The sequence below is a fragment of the Rana temporaria genome, chromosome 7, assembly GCF_905171775.1.
Source record: "Rana temporaria chromosome 7, aRanTem1.1, whole genome shotgun sequence".
Lineage (NCBI taxonomy): Eukaryota > Metazoa > Chordata > Amphibia > Anura > Ranidae > Rana > Rana temporaria.
This window is the reverse complement of record NC_053495.1, coordinates 57471326-57493241: the sequence shown is the minus strand read 5'-3', so window position 1 is coordinate 57493241 and position 21916 is coordinate 57471326. Positions and strand designations below refer to the sequence as shown.

The 21916-nt window shown below is 43.8% G+C and overlaps 1 protein-coding gene across 1 annotated transcript in view; it reads left to right on the top strand.

Annotated features, from left to right (window-relative positions):
* Window positions 1–45: 45 nt before the first annotated feature.
* LOC120946185 (inter-alpha-trypsin inhibitor heavy chain H3-like) overlaps window positions 46–21916 on the top strand; it is a 38736-nt gene continuing 16865 nt past the window's right edge. Inside the window, exons 1-4 of the mRNA XM_040361005.1 lie at window positions 46–168; window positions 12002–12019; window positions 14847–15013; window positions 16901–17005. Of these exons, the coding sequence (XP_040216939.1) occupies window positions 76–168; window positions 12002–12019; window positions 14847–15013; window positions 16901–17005 (383 nt within the window). The 5' untranslated portion in view covers window positions 46–75. The remainder of the gene's footprint in view (window positions 169–12001; window positions 12020–14846; window positions 15014–16900; window positions 17006–21916) is intronic.

The following is a 21916-nucleotide window of genomic DNA, read 5'->3' as shown; positions in this document are numbered from 1 at the left end:
TTCTATTATTTATTAACATGGACTAAAATATTGGATGGCATGCTGCTGTTTTACAGGAAAAAGCACATTGTAAACATGGCTGGTCTACGGCTGGTTTGCGCTTTGCTGTTTTGTGCCCTTATTCCAGTTAATGGTGATTTTGTGATTGAAGGACTCAGAAAAATTCAGGTAAATTTATCTTCTTTTTCTGACAAGTGGAAAATAAGATTCAAAGTAGACATGCTGATGCTCTCAAATTGGGTGGGAGACTGCTTTTGCTAAGTTTCAGCTTCTCTAGATCATCATGGGCATATCTTTCATTCATTGTTGGTGTGGCAGATGACCTTACCAACACTTTGAAGTGGTAATGAAATGGACTATAAAGTTGTTCTTCAAGCTAGCCTTCGGGTATCTTTGGCTCTGTTGTGTGAATTTTGAGCATATGTCATTTAACAAAACCAAAAGGACAATTTGGTAGGCTGGGCTAGAGGCAACCTTCCATGTGTATATTTAGCTGGATTCAGAGACGCCGCCGCAACTTTAAGGCGGCGTAGCGTATCGTATTTACGCTACGCCGCCTTAAGTCAGAGAGGCAAGTACTGTATTCACAAAGTACTTGCCTCCTAACTTACGGCGGGGTAGCGTAAATGCGGCCAGCGTAAGCGCGTCTAATTCAATTGAGGGTGGGGGGGCGTCTTTTATGTTAATTACTCGTGACCCGACGTGATTGACGTTTTTTACGAATGGCGCATGCGCCGTCCGTGTACATATCCCAGTGTGCATTGCTCCAAAGTATGCCGCAAGGACGTATTGGTTTCGACGTGAACGTAAATTACGTCCAGCCCCATTCACGGAGGACTTACGCAAACAACGTAAAATTTTCAAATTTCGATGCGGGAACGACGGCCATACTTAACATTGACTACGTCACCTAGGGGGCAGCTTTATCTTTACGCGGCATATCTCTTATGGAAACCGCGTATATCTTTACTGCGACGGGCGCACGTACGTTCGTGAATCGGCGTATCTAGTCATTTACATACACAACGGAAGCGCCACCTAGCGGACAGCCAAAAAATTACACTTTAAGATACGACGGCGTGGGAGACTTACGCCGCTTGTATCTCAGCCTAATTTAAGCTTATCTGGTTTCCAGAATACACTTAAATTAACGCCGGCGTAGATTCAGAGTTACGACGGCGTATCTACTGATACGCCGGCGTAACTCTCTATGAATCTGGCTAATTGAGTATAAGATGGCAATGTCATACACTATGACAGGTATTTACTAAAACTAGAGCACACAAAATATGGTGCAGCTCTGCACAGAAACCAATCAGCTTCCAGGTTTCATTGCTAAAGCCTAATTGAACAAGCTAAACTTAGAAGCTGATTGGCTACCATGCACACACCAGATTCTGAGTTGTCCAGTTTTAGTAAATCCCCCAATATATCACTACTGATGTTTGTGTCTCTAACATGGCAGAGTGATAGCATTGCTAAGTTATCAGGGCCATATTCTGAGTAGAGTTACGACGGAGTATCTCAGGAAACTCCGTCGTATCTCTCTTTTTTGACCCGCGTATCTATGCGAGTGATTCCTAGAATCATTTTCGCATAGATACGCTGAAGATCCGACATTTGTAAGTCACTTACACTGTCGGATCTTAAATGTAATTTCCCAGCCGGCCGCTAGGTGGCGTTTACGTTCAGGTCTCATTTGTTTATGCAAATGAGCCTGATACGCCGATTCCCGAACAAAATCACGTCGCGTAACCGTCGCTTACGTCGTTTGCGTAAGCGTAAAGTTACCCCTGCTATATGAGGGGTAACCTTACGACAGTCCCACGTATGCCATGTTAAGTATGGTGTTGGGTCCGCGTCGTCTTTTCCCGTCGGGTACGTCGTTTCCCTAAGTCGTTCTTGAATACGACTTTACGTCAATGACGCACACGTCGGCGTCATTGACGTTTTCCGCCGAGAACTGGAGCATACGCACTGGGCTATTTTTAGCCCGGCGCATGCGCAGTTCGTTCGAAACGGGGCCGCGCTTAATTTAAATATAAGCCGCCCCCTTAGAAATACGCGGGGATACGCCGGGCCTTTTACACTACGCCTCCGCAAACTACGGAGCAAGTACTTGAGGAATACGGCACTTGCTCCAGTAAGTTGCGGCGGCGTAGTGTAAATAGCTTACGCGATGCCACCGCAGAAAGTATGTGAATATGGCCCTCAGTCTTTATAACAGGATAATAGGTATAACATTTCATATTCTGTGATATATCACTTAAAGTGGTAGTGAACTGTTCTACAGTATTTTAAAAAATAAAAAAGGGCATAATACATTGCGCACCAGCACATTATAAAAGACATACCCAAAAATGAAGCCCTCCAGCAGCGCACCGTCACCACCGTCAGGGCTTTCATTCTTCACCTGATCTTCTTCCAGGTTTGCAGGTTTCAGCTGTTTGAATGGCCAAGGTGTGGTGATGTCACCCCGCACTTGAGCACGGGAGTGACGGCTGCAGAATAGAGCTCTGCAGGGAAGGCATGAGTCTGCCATCTCTTCAGAGCCCATGCACTGGTGACATCACCAGCTGCAGAAACAGTAAATATCATCTAAACAATGCACATTTAGGAGATATTCCTTGTACCTACAGGTAAGCTTTATTTTAGGCTTACCTGTGGTACAAGTGTCCAATCGGTATTTCCTACCGCATTCAGCCTAGGTTCACATTGGAGCGATTTGTCATGCGATTTGAGAGATCAAATCGCATGACAAGTCGCAGCCTATTGGCGGCAATGGCACTGTTCCAATCGGTGCGCCACCGATTTTGCGGCGCCGCACCGATTTGCAAAAGTAGTTCCTGCACTACTTTTGCCGATTTCAGGTGCGATTTCTATAGACATCTGTGTATGAAGCCACAAATGTCTATCAAGTAGCACCTGAAATCGCGCTGACCTTGCTACTTTGAAATCGCGCTACTTCAAGTGAAGTAGCACAATTTCAAAGTAGCATCAGTGTGAACCAGGGCACAAGTCACAAAGCTAGCACACCAGGATAGAAATATATTTAACCACTTCCTTACTGGGCACTTAAACCCCCTTCCTGCCCAGAGGACTTTTTGCGATTCGGCACTGCGTCGCTTTAACTGACAATTGTGCGGTCGTGCGACGTGGCTCCCAAACAAAATTGGCGTCCTTTTTTTCCCACAAATAGAGCTTTCTTTTGGTGGTATTTGATCACCTCTGCAGTTTTTATTTTTTGCGCTATAAACAAAAATAGAGCGACATTTTAAAAAAAATTAATGTTTTTAACTTGTTGCTATAATAAATAGCTAAATTTTTTTTTTTTTTATCCTAAGTCTAGGCCGATATGTATTCTACATATTTTTATTAAAAAAAAAAAATCGGAATAAGCGACTGGTTTGCGCAAAAGTTATAGCGCCTACAAAATAAGGGACAGAATTATTATTATTGTTTTTTTTTTTTACTAGTAATGGCGGCGATCTGCGATTTTTATTGCGACTGCGACATTATGGCGGACACATCGGACACTTTTGACACATTTTTGGCACCATTCACATTTATACTGCAATCAGTCCTATAAAAATGCACTAATTACTGTATAAATGTGACTGGCAGGGAAGGGGTTAACACTAGGGGGTGAAGAAGGGATTAAATGTGTGTCCTATATTGTGTTCTAACTGTGTGGGGGAGGGGGGGTGACTGGGGGGGTGACCGATCTGTGTCTCTATGTACAAGAGACACAGATCGGACTCCTCTCTCCCCTGACAGCACCGCTGTCTGTGAGAGCCGGCAATGAGAAATGATCTCATATGTAAACATATGAGATCATCTCTCATTGGCCGCACAGATCGCCTAGCAAACGGCCACTACGATTGGCCGTTCACGGCGATCTGTGATTGGCTGTGTCCAAGGGACACGGCCAGCACAGCAGTTCCCCGCTGCACGCTCGGGAGCGCGCGCGGGGAACGCGGAAAGGGGCGGACGTCAATTGACGGCGCCTCAGAGATGTAGAACCACCCTGCGGCCGTCAATAGTCGTACGGCCGTCGGGAAGTGGTTAAAATTAAATTTTTTAGTTGAGTCCAGTAAGATTAAAAAATTACAGTCACATGCCTAAAATAAAGATATCTATCATTGTGTTATAGCTTTGTGAATTGGGCCTATAGTCCTTAAATTTGATAGTCTCTCTGATAACAAGGCAGTCACCGTTACACTATATTATAATATGCAGTACTGTCTTGTAACAAACGTGATAACTTTTACTATTACTAATTGTCTGTATTTGTACTTTAAACTATTAGTTCTGAATGTACGGTTGGCTAAGAGGCATAAAATAAAGATTTGCATGGACCTGCCCACTAGTCCAATTTAGAAAGTTAAGTGTTTGCTTTGGGCATTTATAAGAGAAGTGAGACGCGTAGATACACTGGCCCGGATTGACATACATTGGCACATATTTATGCGGGCGTAACGTATCTAATATACGCTACGCCGACGCAGCGCACAAATGCAAGCACTGGATTCACAAAGCACTCGTCCCCAAATCTACGCTGGGTTTCCTCGGCGTAAGCCAGCGTAGGTGGAAGTGGGCGTGAGCCATGCTAATGAGGTGTGACCCCATGTAAATTATGGCGTCATAAAGATACGAATAACGTACGGCGCATTCGCCGTCCCGTGGACGCAACCCAGTGCGCATGCTCAGAATCACGTCGGAACTACTTCCTAAGATACGCCGGATCACTGCCTACGACGTGAACGTAACCTACACCCAGCCCTATTCACGTACTACGTAAACGACGTAAAATACGATGGCTCTGTTCCCTGGTCCATACCTTTGCATGAGTTGCGCCTCCTATATGTGGAATAACTTTACGCCGGACGTACGCCTTACGCAAACCGCGTATATTATGCGCCGGGCGCATCTACGTTCGTGAATCGGCGTATCTCCCTCATTGGCATATGTGCATAGAAAATCAATGGGAGCGCCCCTTGCGGCCAGCGTAAATATGCGCCCACGATACGCCGGCGTAGGAAAGTTACGTCGGTCGTATGCAGCCTATTTTCAGGCGTATCTCAGATTGTGGGCACGGCGCATAGATACGACGGCGCATAGATAGACTTACGCGGCGTATCTCGAGATACGTCGGCGTAAGTGCTTTGTGAATCCGGGCCATTATATTTTAGGAGTGTAGCACTGTGCTTCACCCTGGTTCAATAGTGTCCCTTTTGCTTTTTATTGGAACACCTAATACTAACCTGCCGAGTTATGCTTGCTTATTGGCCCAAGCCCTATTCCAAAGAAGCCATAATTTCCATGCACTGTACTGATCATGACCAGCAAAACTGAAATACCTGTATGCAGTTTAGAATACGTGATTCTAAAATATTCAGTTATATCTGCACTCTAAATCAATGGCTTTGGATTGGCAGTTGGTCAAGAAGCATAAATAATTAACATTTGCAAAAAGTCTATACAAGCAGTTAGGCCCTGCTCACACCGGAGCGTTTTTCAGCTTATAAAACGCTCAGCTCTGAAGCTCCAAAATGCTCAACAAGCAAAATCCTGTTAATTTCAATGGCCCCTGTTCACATATGAGCATTCTGTTGCCTAAAGCAAAAACGCCAGAAGCTCAAAAAAGTACATGAGCTTCCTTTTGGCAGATTTCAAGCGTTTTTGGCCCCATAGACTTCAATAGAAACGCCTGACTTGAACAGTAAAACGCTCAAAAAGCCCCTCTCCACTCCTAATTACCTCTCCCTCTCCTCCCCCTAGTGCTTTCTATTGGCGAAACAAAAACGCCTGAAGCTTTAAAATGCTTGTAATACACTTCTAAAACTCTTTTAAAATGCTGATAAAAAAGCTTAAAAAAAACCCCCAAAACACCAGTTACATAGTAGGTGAGGTTGAAAAAAGACACAAGTCCAACCTATGTGTGTGATTATATGTCAGTATTACATTGTATATCCCTGTATGTTGCTTATATAATAGTTTTTTTAAACTATCGATGCTCCCTGCTGAAACCACCGCCTGTGGAAGGGATTCTCACATCCTTGCGGCTCTTACAGTAAAGAACCCTCTACGCAGTTAAGGTTAAACCTTTTTTCTTCTAATTTTAATGAGTGCCCACAAGTCTTATTAAACTCCCTTCCACAAAAAAGTTTTATCCCTATTGTGGGGTCACCAGTATGGTATTTGTAAATTGAAATCATATCCCCTCTCAAGCGTCTCTTCTGCAGAGAGAATAAGTTCAGCGCTAGCAACCTTTCTTCATAACTAATATCCTCCAGACCCTTTATTAGCTTTGTTGCCCTTCTTTATACTCGCTCCATTTCCAGTTCATCCTGCCTGAGGACTGGTGCCCAGAACTGGACAGCATACTCCAGGTGCTGCCGGACCAGAGTCTTGTAGAGTGGGAGAATTATCGCTTTATTCTTGGAGTTAATCCGCTTTTTATTGCATGCCATTGCTGAGCCTATCATCTACTAGGACCCCCAGGTCTTTTTCCATCCTAGATTCCCCCAGAAGTTCACACCCCAGTGAGTAGATTGCATTTATATTTTTGCCACCCAAATGCATTATTTCATTTTTTCTACATTAAACCTCATTTGCCACGTAGTTGCCAAACTCCATTCATTTGTTCAGATCTTCTTGAAAGGTTTCCACATCCTGCGGAGAAGTTATTGCCCTGCTTAGCTTAGTGTTGTCTGCAAATACAGAGATTGAACTGTTTACCCCAAATTCCAGGTCATTTATGAACAAATTGAACAGGATTGGTCCCAGCACAGAACCCTGGGGGACCCCACTTCTCACCCCTGAGCATTCTGAGTATTCCCCATGTATCCCCACCCTCTGAACTCGCCCTTGTTAGCCAGTTTTTAATCCATGTACTCACCCTATGGTCCATACCAACGGACCTTACTTTGTACAGTAAATGTTTATGGGAAACTGTGTCAAATGCTTTTGCAAAATCCAGATACACCACGTCTACGGGCCTCCCTTTATCTAGATAGCAGCTCTCCACCTCATAGAAGGTTAATAGATTGGTTTGGCAAGAACGATTCATGAATTCATGCTGATTACTGCTAATGATACAATTTTCATTGCTAAAATCTCGTATATAGTCCCATCCCCTCCAAGAGCTTGCATACTATTGATGTTAGGCCAACTGGTCTGTAATTCCCAGGGATGTATTTTGGCCCTTTTTTAAATAATTGTGCTACATTGGCTTTTCTCCAATCAGCTGGTACCATTCCAGTCAGTAGACTGTCAGTACGGTAACAATTTAGGAACAATGGTTTGGCAATTACTTGACTGAGTTCCCTAAGTACCCTTGGGTGCAAGCCATCTGGCCCCGGTGATTTATTAATGTTAATTTTCCCCAAGCCTATTTATAATTCTGTCCTCTGTTAGCCATGAGGGTGCTTCCTGTGATGTGTCATGAGAACAAACACTGCCGTTTTGGTTACTGAAGCCCCCCAATTCCCTCATGAAGACTGAGGAGAATAATAAATTCAATACCTTTGCCATCTACCCATCCTTTGTAACCAGATGTCCTTCCTCATTCTTTATGGGGCCAATATGGTCTATCCTTTCTTTTTTACTGTTTATATACTTAAAGAATTTCTTGGAATTTTTTGGTTTGTCTTTCGTGTTCCATCTTAGCCGCCCTAATTAAATCAATACTTTCAGGTGTGAATGGAGCCTTATAATTTTTTTTCGGTGTTGTTCTGTTTGAAATGTCGTTTTATGCATTGATATACCTCCTTAGACCCAGTGGCCCAGATTCTCGTAGAACGGCGTATCTTTGTGCGGGCGTAACGTATCCTATTTACGTTACGCCTTCGCAACTTAGACGGGCAAGTACAGTATTCTCAAAGCACTTGCTCCGTAAGTTGCGGCGGCGTAGCGTAAATAGGCCGGCGTAAGCCCGCCTAATTCAAATTTGGAAGATGTGGGCGTGTGTTATGTAAATGTTACGTGACCCCACGTAAATGACGCTTTTTACGAGCGGCGCATGCGCCGTCCATGGACATATCGAAGTGTGCATTGCTCCAAAGTACGCCGCAAGGACGTATTGGTTTCGACGTGAACGTAAATGACGTCCAGCCCCATTCGCGAACGACTTACGCAAAATTTTTCGCGGGAACGACGTCCATACTTAACATTGTTACGCCGCATGTACGCCTCATATAGCAGGGGTAACTTTACGCCGGGAAAAGCCTAACGTAAACGGCGTATCTGTACTGTGTCGGGCAGGCGTACGTTCGTGAATTTGCGTATCTAGCTGATTTACATATTTCTAGGCGTAAATCAGCGTACACACCCCTAGCGGCCAGCGTAAATATGCAGTTAAGATCCGACGGCGTAAGAGACTTACGCCAGTCGGATCTAATAGAAATCTATGCGTAACTGATTCTAAGAATCAGGCGCATAGATACGACGGCTCAGACTCAGAGATACGACGGCGTATCTGGAGATACGCCGTCGTATCTCCTTTGAGAATCTGGGCTAGTCTGTCCAGACAGTATGGTCACCTGTTCACTCAGCACCATCCACAGACAGCTTAATTTTAATAAGACACAGAAGTTGAATCCAACACAATTTTACTTCAGTTAACTGCAGTACAAAGGATATTTTTCCAGTCTTTTGACAAAACAATGCAACGTTCTTCAGTAAATATCTTTGCATAAAATGCTTGAATTCTTCCATGATAATATGCCTCACACAGCTGTGAATTAGATAATATTCCTAACACAAGGGTTCTTCAAAATGTTTCCACACTTTTTAAACCAAGTTATATATATATATATATATATATATATATATATAAAAGTGCAGAAACTTTTTGAAGACCATGTGCTTCCCTCCAGGCTTCCAGAACTCTTACCTCCAATTTGGAGACAAAAAGCATGTTTTAACAAAATTCTCTGAGCTCCTGATTCCTAAGAATAGGACCACTTCAGCCTATAGGTGAACAGAGAAGCCAGCACCACATGTGAATGAAATCACAGATCTCGCAGAACCATTGCAGCAAGGAGAGCATTACCTAATGGCCAGTTGGCCACATGGATACCTAAGGGATTTTAAAGGAGCCCTACCCCTGTAATTCCTGGAGGCATTAATCAGTGTACCAAGGGAGACCCCAGTGGATGGAGGCTGAAGTGGGTCCTATTCTTAGGAATTGGAAGCTTGGAGAATTTTGTTAACACATGCTTTATGTCTTCAAATTAGAGGTGAGAGTTCTGTGATCCTGAAGGGAGCATGTGGTGTTCTAATATACAAGGAATATTATCTAATTCACAGCGGTGTGGGGTATATTATCATGGAAGAATTCAAGCATTTTATTTGAAGGTATTTACTGAAGAACTTTGCATTGTTTTGCGGACTGAATTATTTTATTGTGGTTAATTAGCCTTTTTAGCCACATTAGGACCCAGTGGCGGTGGGTCAGTCAGTCAGTCAGTAGTCGGGGCCCCGCACTTACCCCATCTCGCGGGCAGCCCTCCAGGAGGCGGGCAGGCAGCGTTGGCTTCTCTTGGGGCTATTCTCTCCGGCTGCTTCCTCGCTTCCCCTGTGTCTCCTCCTGGTGGCCAATCTGATCAGATCTCCTTTTAGCCAATCAGGTGACGGGTCTCACGACCCACTTCCTGATTGGCTGGGAGGAGAATCAGTGTTACAATAGCGAATATGTTACGGAACCATGAACCAGACGTACAACAAGAGATAAGTGAAAATAAGAAGGCTTTATTGAAAATCAAGCTGTAAAGCAAAAGTCCAAACGGATGGTGAAACCGAAGCAGAGTCTTGCAAAGCCAGAGGTCAGGAACCAGAAGGGTAGTCGGACGAAGCCAGGATCAGGAACCACCAGGGAAGTCAGACGAAGCCAGGATCAGACACCAGCAGGGAAGTCAGACGAAGCCAGGATCAGGAACCAGCAGGGAAGTCAGACGAAGCCAGGATCGGAACCAGAAGCAGCAGCAGTCTTAGAAGCATGTGAACACAGGAGGACCAAGCAAGGAACTGAAGCCACAGACCTCCTATATATATGAGCCAGGCATCCAGCTCCTCCCAGTGGGAAGGAGGAGCCGCAGGGTGAGAGGCTACAAGAGACCCAGAAACCAAGATGGCCGCCAGCACATGTCAAACGAAGGAGACAGGAGAGAGGTAAGACCATGACAGAATATTCATTCGCTATTGTCACACAACTGGATGGGCTTACGGCACAGTGCTCTGCGCCCCGAGCCCACCCTTTTTTTTTAGAGTCTCTGGCTCTAATCATGTGCTTAAAAAAAAAAAAAACATAAGACTCCATGCGTCCGGTGCCCTGCATGTAGATAAGTTGGTCGGACGCATGGATAGGGGGGCGGCGCCCCTAATTGTGGGGCCGCCAATGTTAGGAGCACTGATTACAGATTTTTTTTATATAATCAAGCTACTCTTTATTGTTATTATTTATTCTATTTGTGGGAGCACATATTGATGTTAGCAGAAGCTTATTTTAAAGGCTAACTTCACCTTCTTTTTAAAAAAAAATCCAGCTCCCCTATGTACCAATACACCATTAATGTACCTCTGTTGCAAAAAAAAAAATACAAGATTTCTTTAATTTAGAGAACAAGACCTTACCTGAGCCATTGCTGTATTTCCTAGAAAGTGACAAACACAGTGAAACACGGAGTAAAAAAACGTGCAATCCACATCACGCCAAAATGTCCCAAGAGCTACTTTGCCATGTGTAACTCAACCCATTGAAATCAACGGGCTGTCCTATGTGTTCCACTGGAAAAATTAGCCAAAAAAACATGCGCTCCCATTACTCTAGGTGTGAGTGAGGTCTGAAAGTGAATCAGTTCAAACATTCAAATAAACTGACAAGATTTTGCACCTCCTGCGCACAATGTAAGTGAGAAAAAAAGAACATTGTGATGGCTGGGCAAAAAATGGCATTGGAAAGCACTTCTATTTAACCACTTCAGCCCTGGACTTTTTGGCTGCCAAATGACTGGGCCACTTTTTGCGATTCGGGACTTACTTATTTTTTTGGATAGTGCAGGGGTTTACACCACTTTATTCCTTAGTGACTTTTCTAAGCCTTCTCTCTGAAAAGAACTCACTCACTAATGGAACATAGAAGAAACAGGGTGGATCAAGCTAAGACTGAACTAACTAGCACTAAATAGGAAGGGTAAACCACCACTAGATGCCAGCATACTACTGATCAATGATAACCCGATGCTGATCAATACAACACAGAAAAATGACATAAAAGTGGGAAAGAATATATGTGGTAAGGTTCTCTCATTTTTTTCAATGCCATATAGCTGCTTTAAATTTCCCGTCATAACAGAATGTAACCGTCATACCAGCTTTGGTCTATTAACTTGAACTGCAAACATTTAAATTTGGGTAGGCTTAGGTAAAGTTTTTGTTTTATAGTACTGTACCTGTTTTCAGTGACCATACGCAAAGTAAGTTTAATGCCTTGCACACACGATCACACATGATGGGCACCATCTGACTTTTTTCCATCGGAGTTTAGAAATAGAACATGTTTTATTTTTTCCAATGGAAATTCCGATCGTCTGTGTGAAACTCCGACAGAGGAAAAAACAGGCATGCTCAGAATCAAGTCGACGCATGCTCGGAAGCATTGAACTTAATTTTTCTCGGCTCGTCGTAGTGTTTTACGTCACCGCGTTTTGGACGGTCGGAATTTGATCTGACAGTGTGTATGCAAGACAGCTTGAACGGAATTCCAAAGGAAAATTCCATCGGATTTTAACCCATCGGAAATTCCGATCGTGTGTACAGGGCATAAATCTCCCTATCGTGATTTGACTTCATCAAACGGAAATCTGATTAGTTACTATGAGGTTCTCTTTGCATATTACTCATTGTACCAACTTAAAAAAGAAAAAAATCACTCTATCCAATGTTTCTGTTACAATTTGCAACGTATAACAATATTTTCTTTTATGTTCTTTTATTACAGAAGAGATCTACTGAAAAGGTAAGAATGAAGGAAGCACAATGGGGAGTAATGAACTGTAACATAAGTACATTTCACATATAAGGCTTTATAAAAACATGTATAAAACCTTGAACTATTGTAATTCATTTTGCCCATTGATTAAATTGATCTTTAATTATAATTAAATATAGACTTAATGTGAACATATATATTTAAAAGTTAATCTAACAACTTATAGTGGTTGTAACGGCTATTTAAAAAAAAAATAATAATAATAAAAAAAGTTTTACTTACCTACTCTGTGCAATAGTATTGCACAGAGTGGTGCCTTACCTCCTCTTCTGGAGTCCCCTGCCTGCATGGTCCGCTCCTCCTTCTCTGCGAATGCCCCTTAGCAAGCCATGTGTTAGGATATATTAGACAGCAAGTGAACATGTTCTCCTTGAAGTTGATGTGTTTAAAGCAGAAAAAATGGGCAAGCATGAGTATTTGAGCGACTTTGACAAGGACCAAATTGTAACGGCTAGACAACTGGGTCAGGGCAGCTCCAAAATTGCAGCTCTTGTGGGATGTTGCCAGCCTGCAGTGGTCAAGACCTACCAAAAGGAATGAAAACTGGTGAACCAATGACAGGGTCATAGGCTACCAAGGCTTATTTATGCACATGGGAAGCAAAGGCTAGCCTTTGTAGCCCGATCCACTGGAAGAGCTATTGTAGCTCAAATTGCTGAAAAGGTTCATGCTGCTTCTAATAGAACACACAGTGCATTGCAGTTTGTTGTGTATGGGGCTACATAGCCGAAAACTGGTCAGGGTGGCCGAAAGTACCTATAATGGGCATGTGAGCATCAGAACTGGACCCCAGGAACAATGGTGGCCTAATCTGAATCAAGACTGATTTGAGGAACACAATACCGAGTTTGAGGTATGTGGGATGTGCTGAAAAAACAAGTCTGATCCATGGAGGCCTCATCTCGCAACTTACAGGACTTAAAGGGTCTGCTACTTACGATGCTAGATACCACAGCATACCTTTAGAGGTCTAGTGGAATCAATGCCTCGATGGCTCATGGTGGGTGGTTATAATGTTATAATGTTACAGTATATAGTGTGTATGCCCGACTTCCAAAGGCCTGATGGTGACCTCCAGAGTCAGGTAGAGCTGACATCCTTCCTTGTAGTGTGCGTTATTAGGCATGGTGGGTGTATTGCAAGTAGAAAATATGGGCATCAGTCACTTTTTGGAATGCAAGAAAAATAGATTTATTGTCTCTTAACAGAACTGGGAGAGAGAGGGTTAGGGCCAGGACACTCTCAGGCAGGTGCAATAATAATTGGCAAACTCTGAGACAAAAATAATAAGCAGGCAGCTATACAGGTAGAGGGTCTTTAAGCTGAATGCAGCAACTCTATTTGTAGAAACTGCTGTCACCTATGGCAACTAAACTTTGACACAGTCAGTAGTAGTGATGGAGAGAGAGAGAGAGAGAGATAGCTGCAAGCAATAATCACTGTCTTCTGCCAGCGAGTATGGCTTCTGCTTCCCTCCCTGCACCCCCCCACCCCTCCCTCTGGTGGAACTTAATCTCTCGGCAGGAGGGATTCCCTAGGGTGACCACATTTCCAAACTACCATTCAGGGACACCCCCCTTCCCAAAAACCAGCCTGTGCTGTAACAAATCACAGCACAGTGATTGGACACAAGAGGCGGGATTTATGATTTCTCCAATCACAAGCAGGGGGCGGGGACTGTGCTCCTCCAGGCATTACCGGCCAGGACAAGTACTGTCAGTGAGTAAAGCAGTGATGTGGCGGCCTTTTTTGGGGGCATTAGTTTGGCTTGGGGGGGTGGCTGTGTCAGTTTCATTCCGGGACACTGTATTGTCATGGAATGAAGGTGCCCGGGACAGACCTTCAAAATGCGGGATTGTCCCGGGCAATCCGGGACACGTGGTCACCCTAGGATTCCTCTGTCAGCACTGTCTGTGTTGATGGGGGAATTGTGCAAATTACTTTCCTGCAGCCCATTGTAAGGTAAAATGCTTTCAGTAGGGCTTGGCCCTATCCCCCAACTCCATCATCACTGGCTTTGATTGACAGCAGGGGGAGCCAATGGCTCCTGCTGCTTCAAAAAAGCCTGTAAGACCCGGAAGTAAGGGGAGAGAGCTGCTGCAGATGTGCACATTGCTGGATCCAATGAGGGTTCAGGTAAGTATTAGGAGGGTAAAGGGAGATACTACTACTAAGCATTTTTTACCTTAATGCAAGGAGTGTTTTAAGGTAAAACATTTTTTTGGCTTATAACCACTTTAAGAGGATAATAATCTGCTGACGCATTTAGCAAGTGCAGAACTAGTGCTGGGTTTCAGACAGCCCAATACATATGGGGAGTATTTATAAAGCAGTCAATCTAACATTTACCATTTACTGTAGGTGAATCAATCATTGTAATTGAAAACACATCCATTAGGAAGATATGCCTGTACAGAATGTAAGGCCATGGCAGACATTACACGGATGCATGGATTAATCATTTATTAAATGTTTATTTGTAATGGAAGGCTTTTATATGAGCAATATGAATTAATATGTAAGATAATCAATATATAATCTTTTAAACTTTCAAATAATATTTACACTAACATTGACCAAAAAAATGTTTATTTTTCTTCTAAAAATTGTAGCTTATTGTATCCTATTGTTGCATGTATTCTCATTCAAACCTAATCTTCCTGGGATTGATGAATTATGTGAACATTGGGAAGGTATCAACTGCAAAACAAAATACATTCATTTAGCCAGCCTCAAATGATTTTGTATATTTACATAAGGCATTGATTTATTAATTATTGTGTGCATTATTTAGCCTGCTGGTGATATAGAAGTTTACAGCGTACAGATCAACAGTAAGGTGACATCTCGCTTCGCTCATAATGTCATTACAAGCAAAGCTGTCAATCGAGGAAATGTATCAAAAGAAGTCTTCTTCAATGTTGACCTACCAAAAACTGCCTTCATTTCAAACTTCAGCATGTAAGTACTCCAAATGTCTCCACGTCTTTGAATTTTGAATTAGAAAATAACATAAGATGAAACAGCATCCCACAAAAATGAATCTAGATTCTGAAAGATAAGCATATCTTTCTGCCGGCGTAACGTATCTCTGATACGTTACGCCGCCGTAAATTAGGGCGCAAGTTCCGTATTCAGAAAGAACTGGCGCCCTAAGTTAAGGCGGCGTAACGTATGTGGGACGGCGTAAGCCCGCCTAATTCAAATGGGGATGATGTGGGCGTGTTTTTTCTAAATGAATGGTGACCCCACGTATTTTAAGTTTTTTTACGAACGGCACATGCACCAGTTGTGAAAGAATCCCAGTGCGCATGCTCGAAATTCCGCCGCAAATCGTCATTGCTTTCGACGTGAACGTAAATTACGTCCAGCCCTATTCGCGAACGACTTACGCAAACGACGTAAAATTTTCAAAATTTGATGCGGGAACAACGTCCATACTTAACATAGGATACGCCTCATATAGCAGGGGTAACTTTACGCCGGAAAAAGCCTAACGTAAACGACGTAAAAAATTGCGCCGGGCAGACGTACGTTTCTGAATCGGCGTAACTACCTAATTTGCATATTCCTCGCGTAAATATACGGAAGCGCCACCTAGCGGCCAGCGTAAATATGCAGCCTAAGATACGACGGTGTAAGACACTTACGCCGGTCGGATCTTAGGGAAATCAATGCGTAACTGATTCTTTGAATCAGTCGCATAGATACGACGCCGCAACTCAGAGATACGATGGCGTATCTGGAGATACGCCGTCGTATCTCGTACCTGAATCTAGCCCAAAGTTTTTTTCAACCCGATTATTGTTAAGCCGGCCTTGCCTACACACAATCGTGAAAAAAAAATGCTCTAGCAAAGCGTGGTGACGTACAACACGTACGACAGCACTATAAAGGGGAAGTACCATTCAGATGGCGCCACCCTTGGGGCTGCTTTTGCTGATTTCGTGTTAGTAAAACTTTGGTGAGAGACGATTTGCGCTTTTTAGTCTGTTACAGCGTGATGAATGTGCTATCTCCATTACAAACGGTAGTTTTACCAGAACAAGCGCTCCCATCTCATAACTTGCTTCTGCTTACGACGTTAAAAACGACAACGTTAAAAATGACGCAAAGATTTAGAGCATGTTCTAAATTTTTAATGGCCATTTTTAACGCCGCGAAAAATGCTATGGAGCCCACACACGATCGTTTATAATGACATTAAAAAAAAAATCAAGAAAAACGGTCGTGTGTACACGGCATTACACCAACAAGCCCCCATATATCATAGCATTGTGCAGGTGACAGGTACCTTTTTGTTAAAGACATTTGGATTCTATTTTAGGGTGGAACTCCGCTTCAACTATCCCCAAAGGTTCCCTCCCTCGTCCTGCTACCTATCCTGCCTACGATGTTTAATCCCACACCTCTGGCTCACCTGTTTCAGTGAGCGGTGGCTGCAGGGAAGAGAGGGGAGAGCCGACAACGGCTGTACTATGGGAAACTATGAATGGCTCCTGCAATTCCCAGCAGTTGTCAAATTCTCCCTGACTGAGGGAAGCCAGAGCTGTGGGATCATGTGACAAGACTGAAGTGGACTAAAAAAAGTAAACAAACACATATCTTTTACACAGGTTCTGCAGGATAGGTAGCAGGAGTGGGGAGAGGAATCATTGATGCATAGTAAGGTTGGGCTGGAATTCCACTTTCACGCTGATGTGAGAGTTTCACCAAAGGTAACCCCCACATTGGTCATCATTGTCCAGATTACAACATATTTACTGTACATTAAAAAAGCATCAATCCAGAAATTGTCTGTTCGTTTTTAGTGCTAATAACATGAATACAATACCTATGTTTATTAAGGATAATCGGTGGAGTAACATATACTGGTGTAATTAAAGAAAAAGAAGTTGCGAAGAAGCAATATGAAAAGGCTGTTTCAAGAGGACAAACAGCTGGACTTGTCAAGTAAGTAAAGTGGATCATTTCAGTCATTTACGATGTGCAACACAGATTGTACCCACAGTATTAGAGTTACCTGAAATTAGTGTTTGTAGACACAGTTTCTCACACATAAGTACATTTTTGTAAACATTTTATTGTATCTTTTCACATGACAACGCTGAAGAAATGACACTTTGCTACAATGTAAAGTAGTGAGTGTACAGCTTGAATAACAGTCTAAATTTGCTGTCCCCTCAAAATAACTCACACAGCCATTAATGTCTAAACGGCTGCAACAAAGGTGAGTACACCTCTAAGGCCTCTTACAGACGGGCAAACATGTACGATGAAAACGGTCCGCCGGACCGTTTTCAGCGTACATGCCCACCCGGAGATTTCTGTATGATGGCTGTACACACCATCATACAGAAATCATGACGATGACGCGGTGACGTGCGCGGCCCTGGCAGTTCAATGCTTCCACGCATGCGTCAAAGTCATTCGACGCATGCGAGGGATGGCGGCCGCTCGGACATGTACAGTAAGTCTGTACAGACGACCGAACATGTCCGAAGGACAGGATTCCAGCGGGCATGTTTCTAAGCAAGTTTAGAAACATTTGCCCGCTCGAAAACGGTCTGGCGGGCAAATGTACGCTGGAATCCTGTCCGCTCGGCTGTACAGACGACCGAACATGTCTGCTGAAACTGGGCTGCGGACCAGTTTCAGCAAACATGTTCGGTCGTGTGTACGGGGCCTTAGTGAAAATGTCCAAATTGGGCCCAATTAGCCACTTTCATGTGACTCATTAGCGTTACAAGGTCTCAGGTGTGAATGGGGAGCAGGTGTGTTAAATTTGGGTTTATCGCTGTCACTCTCTCATACTGGTCACTGGAAGTACATCATGGCTCCTCATGGCGAAGAACTCTCTGAGAATCTAAAAAAAAAATATTGTTGCTCTACATGAAGATAGCCTAGGCTATAAGAAGATTGCCAAGACCCTGAAACTGAGCTGCAGCACAGTGGCCAAGACCAAACAGCGGTTTAACAGGACAGGTTCCACTCAGAACAGGCCTCGCCATGGTCGACCAAAGATGTTGAGTTCACGCACTCAGCGTCATATTCAGAGGTTGTCTTTGGGAAATAGACATATAAGTGCAGAGGTTGAAGGGGTGGGGGGGGGGGGTCAGCCTGTCTGCTCAGACCATATGCCGCACACTGCATCAAATTGGTCTGCATGGCTGTCATCCCAGAAGAAAACCTCCTTTAAAGATGAAACACAAGAAAGCCCGCAAACAGTTTGCTGAAGACAAGCAGACTAAGGACATGGATTACTGGAACCATGTCCTGTGATCTGATGAGACCAAGATAAACGTATCTGATTCAGATGGTGTCAAGCGTGTATGGCAGCAACCAGGTGAGGAGTACAAAGACAAGTGTGTCTTGCCTACAGTCAAGCATGGTGGTGAGAGTGTCATTGTCTAGGGCTGCATGAGTGCTGACGGCACTGGAGAGCTACAGTTTATTGAGGGAACAGTGAATGCCAACATGTACTGTGACATACTGAAGCAGAGCATGATCCCTCCTTTCAGAGACTGGGCCGCAGGGCAGTATTCCAACATGATAACGACCCCCAAAACACACCTCCAAGATGACCACTGCCATGCTAAAGAAGCTGAGGGTAAAGATATTGGACTGGCCAAGCATCTGTGCTACAAAGGCTGATTAGCGGCAGCAGGCAGGGATGGAAGCTTCCTCCCGAATCACTGCAGCAGCTAAAGGTTATGATCGGAAGCATTCACTGGTGATCGAGGGCAGCAGCCTGGAGTACCCAGCACTAGCACAGAAAAGCCAGTAGAGGAAGTGCGCTGTGCAGAAAACTTCCTCTACTGGCTTCAGTATTAAAAGACAGGCAGGCAGGAGAGGAGAGGAACTGGTGCCAAAGGTTCTGGAACGCAGTTCCGCTGCGTTCCGGCAGAAAAAAAAGCCCTGATGATTGGAAGTCATTTTCTAGCAAAAAAAAAAAATGCTAATTTTTACATGTGTGAGAAATGTAAAAATTGTCCTGGACAACAAGTGGTTAATGTGCAGAATCTGGTTCCCAATCAGCTCAGTTCTAAACACATCAGGCAAAGAATCCTTATTTAAAAAAAAAAAATGTGTTTTTTGTTTACAGTTGGGAGTAACAGTCACATACAGGGACAGAAATAGAACCAACCAATCAGCATTAGCCTTGTGTCACATGACCCAGACTGTGACGTCACATAGTCCTTATAAGGCACTGTGCACAGGTGCTTCAATCACTACTCTTGTGTGTGAGCATCAGAGTCAGGGCCGGCCCTATGATGGGACCGGGTGGTACCATGGGTACCAGGCAGCACTTTTAGGGGGGCAGCATACTGATGCCCGCCAGCCCGTTCCGCCAGCTCCGCTACCCAAATAAAATTGATGTCCTTTTTTTTCCACAAATAGAGCTTTCTTTTGGTGATATTTGATCACCTCTGCGGTTTTTATTTTTTGTGCTATAAATATATATATTTTTTAACTTTTTGCTATAATAAATATATGGTAAAGGTGCAAAAAAACGGGCCCACAATGCACTTCCGGCGCCAGGGAACAATGTATCAACTATTCCCAAGTTTAAGATAAATGGTGTATACTATTCAAAAAATATAAAGGAAACACCCATAAATGTAATCGGTATTATCCTATCAGCAGCTATTTAAAATAAACGGAATAAACCCATATAAAGGAATGAAATAAAACAAAGTATCAAACAATATGTGAACTGTAGTTCAAATGATAAACAGCGCTACGTACTGGTGAATTCCAGCTCCATAAAGGTATAAAAGCAGAGAGAAGATGAGGTGATGTGATAAATGATCCTAAAACAGGTGTTAGTGCACCCTACACCAGTTACAAGATTCACCAAAAATATTGTGGATTACTCCCTCCTCTGGGGTGCAGGCTTACCACAGGCAAGAAGAAACAGCTGTTTTTCTTCTTCCTAAATCACATCATCCATACAGGGCCAGATTAAGAACATCATGGGCCTGGTGCTGAGGATTTTGGTGGGGTCTTTTATAAATAATAAATAAATGCGTGGGAATGACATGAACGCAGCCCGGCCAAGGCAAGTGACCAAAGGCACAGAACCCAGAAGGAAGACCGGGTGAAGATGGAAGCGCCGGGGCCCCGCCTGATTCATCACAGCGCAGCACTGGAGGGCTCAGTCTGAAAATGTAAGTGTACCCTAATGTGCTAATATGCTGTGTATACTTGTACATTGTGGCATAACCTACCCCAGGGCCTCTAAAAAGTAGTAATGTCAGGAAAGTTTACTACCACTTTAACCACTTCCCGCCCAAGGACGTCATATGACGTCCTGGACTTTCAGTGGGGATATCTGAATGATGCCTGCAGCTACAGGCATCATTTAGATATCCATCTCTTCAGCCGGCGAATCTGTGCACCATAAGAATGATCATAGTGGCGGTTCCGCCGCTTGATCGTTCTTATAGGCGGCGGGAGGGGACGCCCCCCCCTCCCGCCGCCATCCGGTGCTTCTCCGGGCTCTCCTTTGCCATCGGAGACCCGGAGAAACGATCCGCCGGCGTCTGATGGAAACCATAGAGTAGACTGGTGACCAGATGGTCACCAGTCATCTCTATGATCGTCGGAGGCCCGGGCACGATGTTATGACGTCACGCCCGGGTCCTGGAATGTAAACACAGCCGCAGTCGCGGCTGAAAGCATTAGATCTGTGAATTTTTTTTCACGATCTAATGCTTTCCAGCCTGGAGGAGAGATGTGGGGTCTTATTGACCCTGCATCTCTCCATAAAGAGTACCTGTCACAAACATTCCTATTACAAGGGATAAATGAGTACTAATAATGGGCAGAACAAATATGAGAACTGAGATTTCCTTTAGTTGAACCAACAAAAGTGTGTCCATTCTAGAGCTGGTAACATTGAGGATATTCAGTATAATTTTAAAGAACTGTTTTTGTGGGTAGGCGACATAGGGGAGGAGTATGGACGGTATATAAGTGGGAAGTATGTGCAGGTGAGGGAGAGGAATGTGGAGGGTCTAACAGTATGCACTATGTACAGGAGGAGAGTGTGAAGGGTATGACAATGCGCAGTATGTACAGGAAGAGTGTGGGGGTATGACAGAGGGTAGTACGTACCAGAGAGAAGTGTGGAGGGTATGATGGGGCAGTATGTACAGAAGAGGAGTGTGGAGGGTATGACAGTGGGCTGTATGTACAGGAGAGGAGTGTGTAGGGTATGACAGTGAGCACTATGTACAGGAGAGGAGTGTGGAGAGTATGACAGTGAGCAGTATGTACAGGAGTGGAAGGATATTTAAGGACTGCGTAGTGGTTAAGCGGGTCATACATGGATTGAAATTACGCCAATTATGCAGAGACCAGCCATAGTCGATCTATGTATGGGCTAGCTGGTTTTACACAAGTCAATCTTTTAATCGACTTGAGTACAACCAGCCTGTTAGGTTTTTCCCAAAACAATCAGTGCTGCCAGCTATAGTTAGCAACTCTGATCATTGTACTCACTGGCAGAACACAATAACACTGCAGGAGTGATTCCACCATCCACAGGTCAGCAGGTGAGAGGGTGTGTGGGGACAGGCTGGGGAGAGATAGTAGTCAGTGGCTGGGTAGGCACTGGTAGTATCAGAGCCAGATACACACAAGTTACATACGCCACAATCGTTAGAGCGAGAACAATAATTCTAGTACTAGACCTCCTCTGTAACTCTAAACATGTAACCTAAAAAAAATTTAAAGCATCGTTTAGGATACCAAAAAAAATCGTGCTAACTTAACTAACTAGTATTTTTTTTAATGAATGAAATAGTTTTTTTCCCAAAAAAACATGTTTGAAAAATTGCTGTGCAAATACCGTGCTAG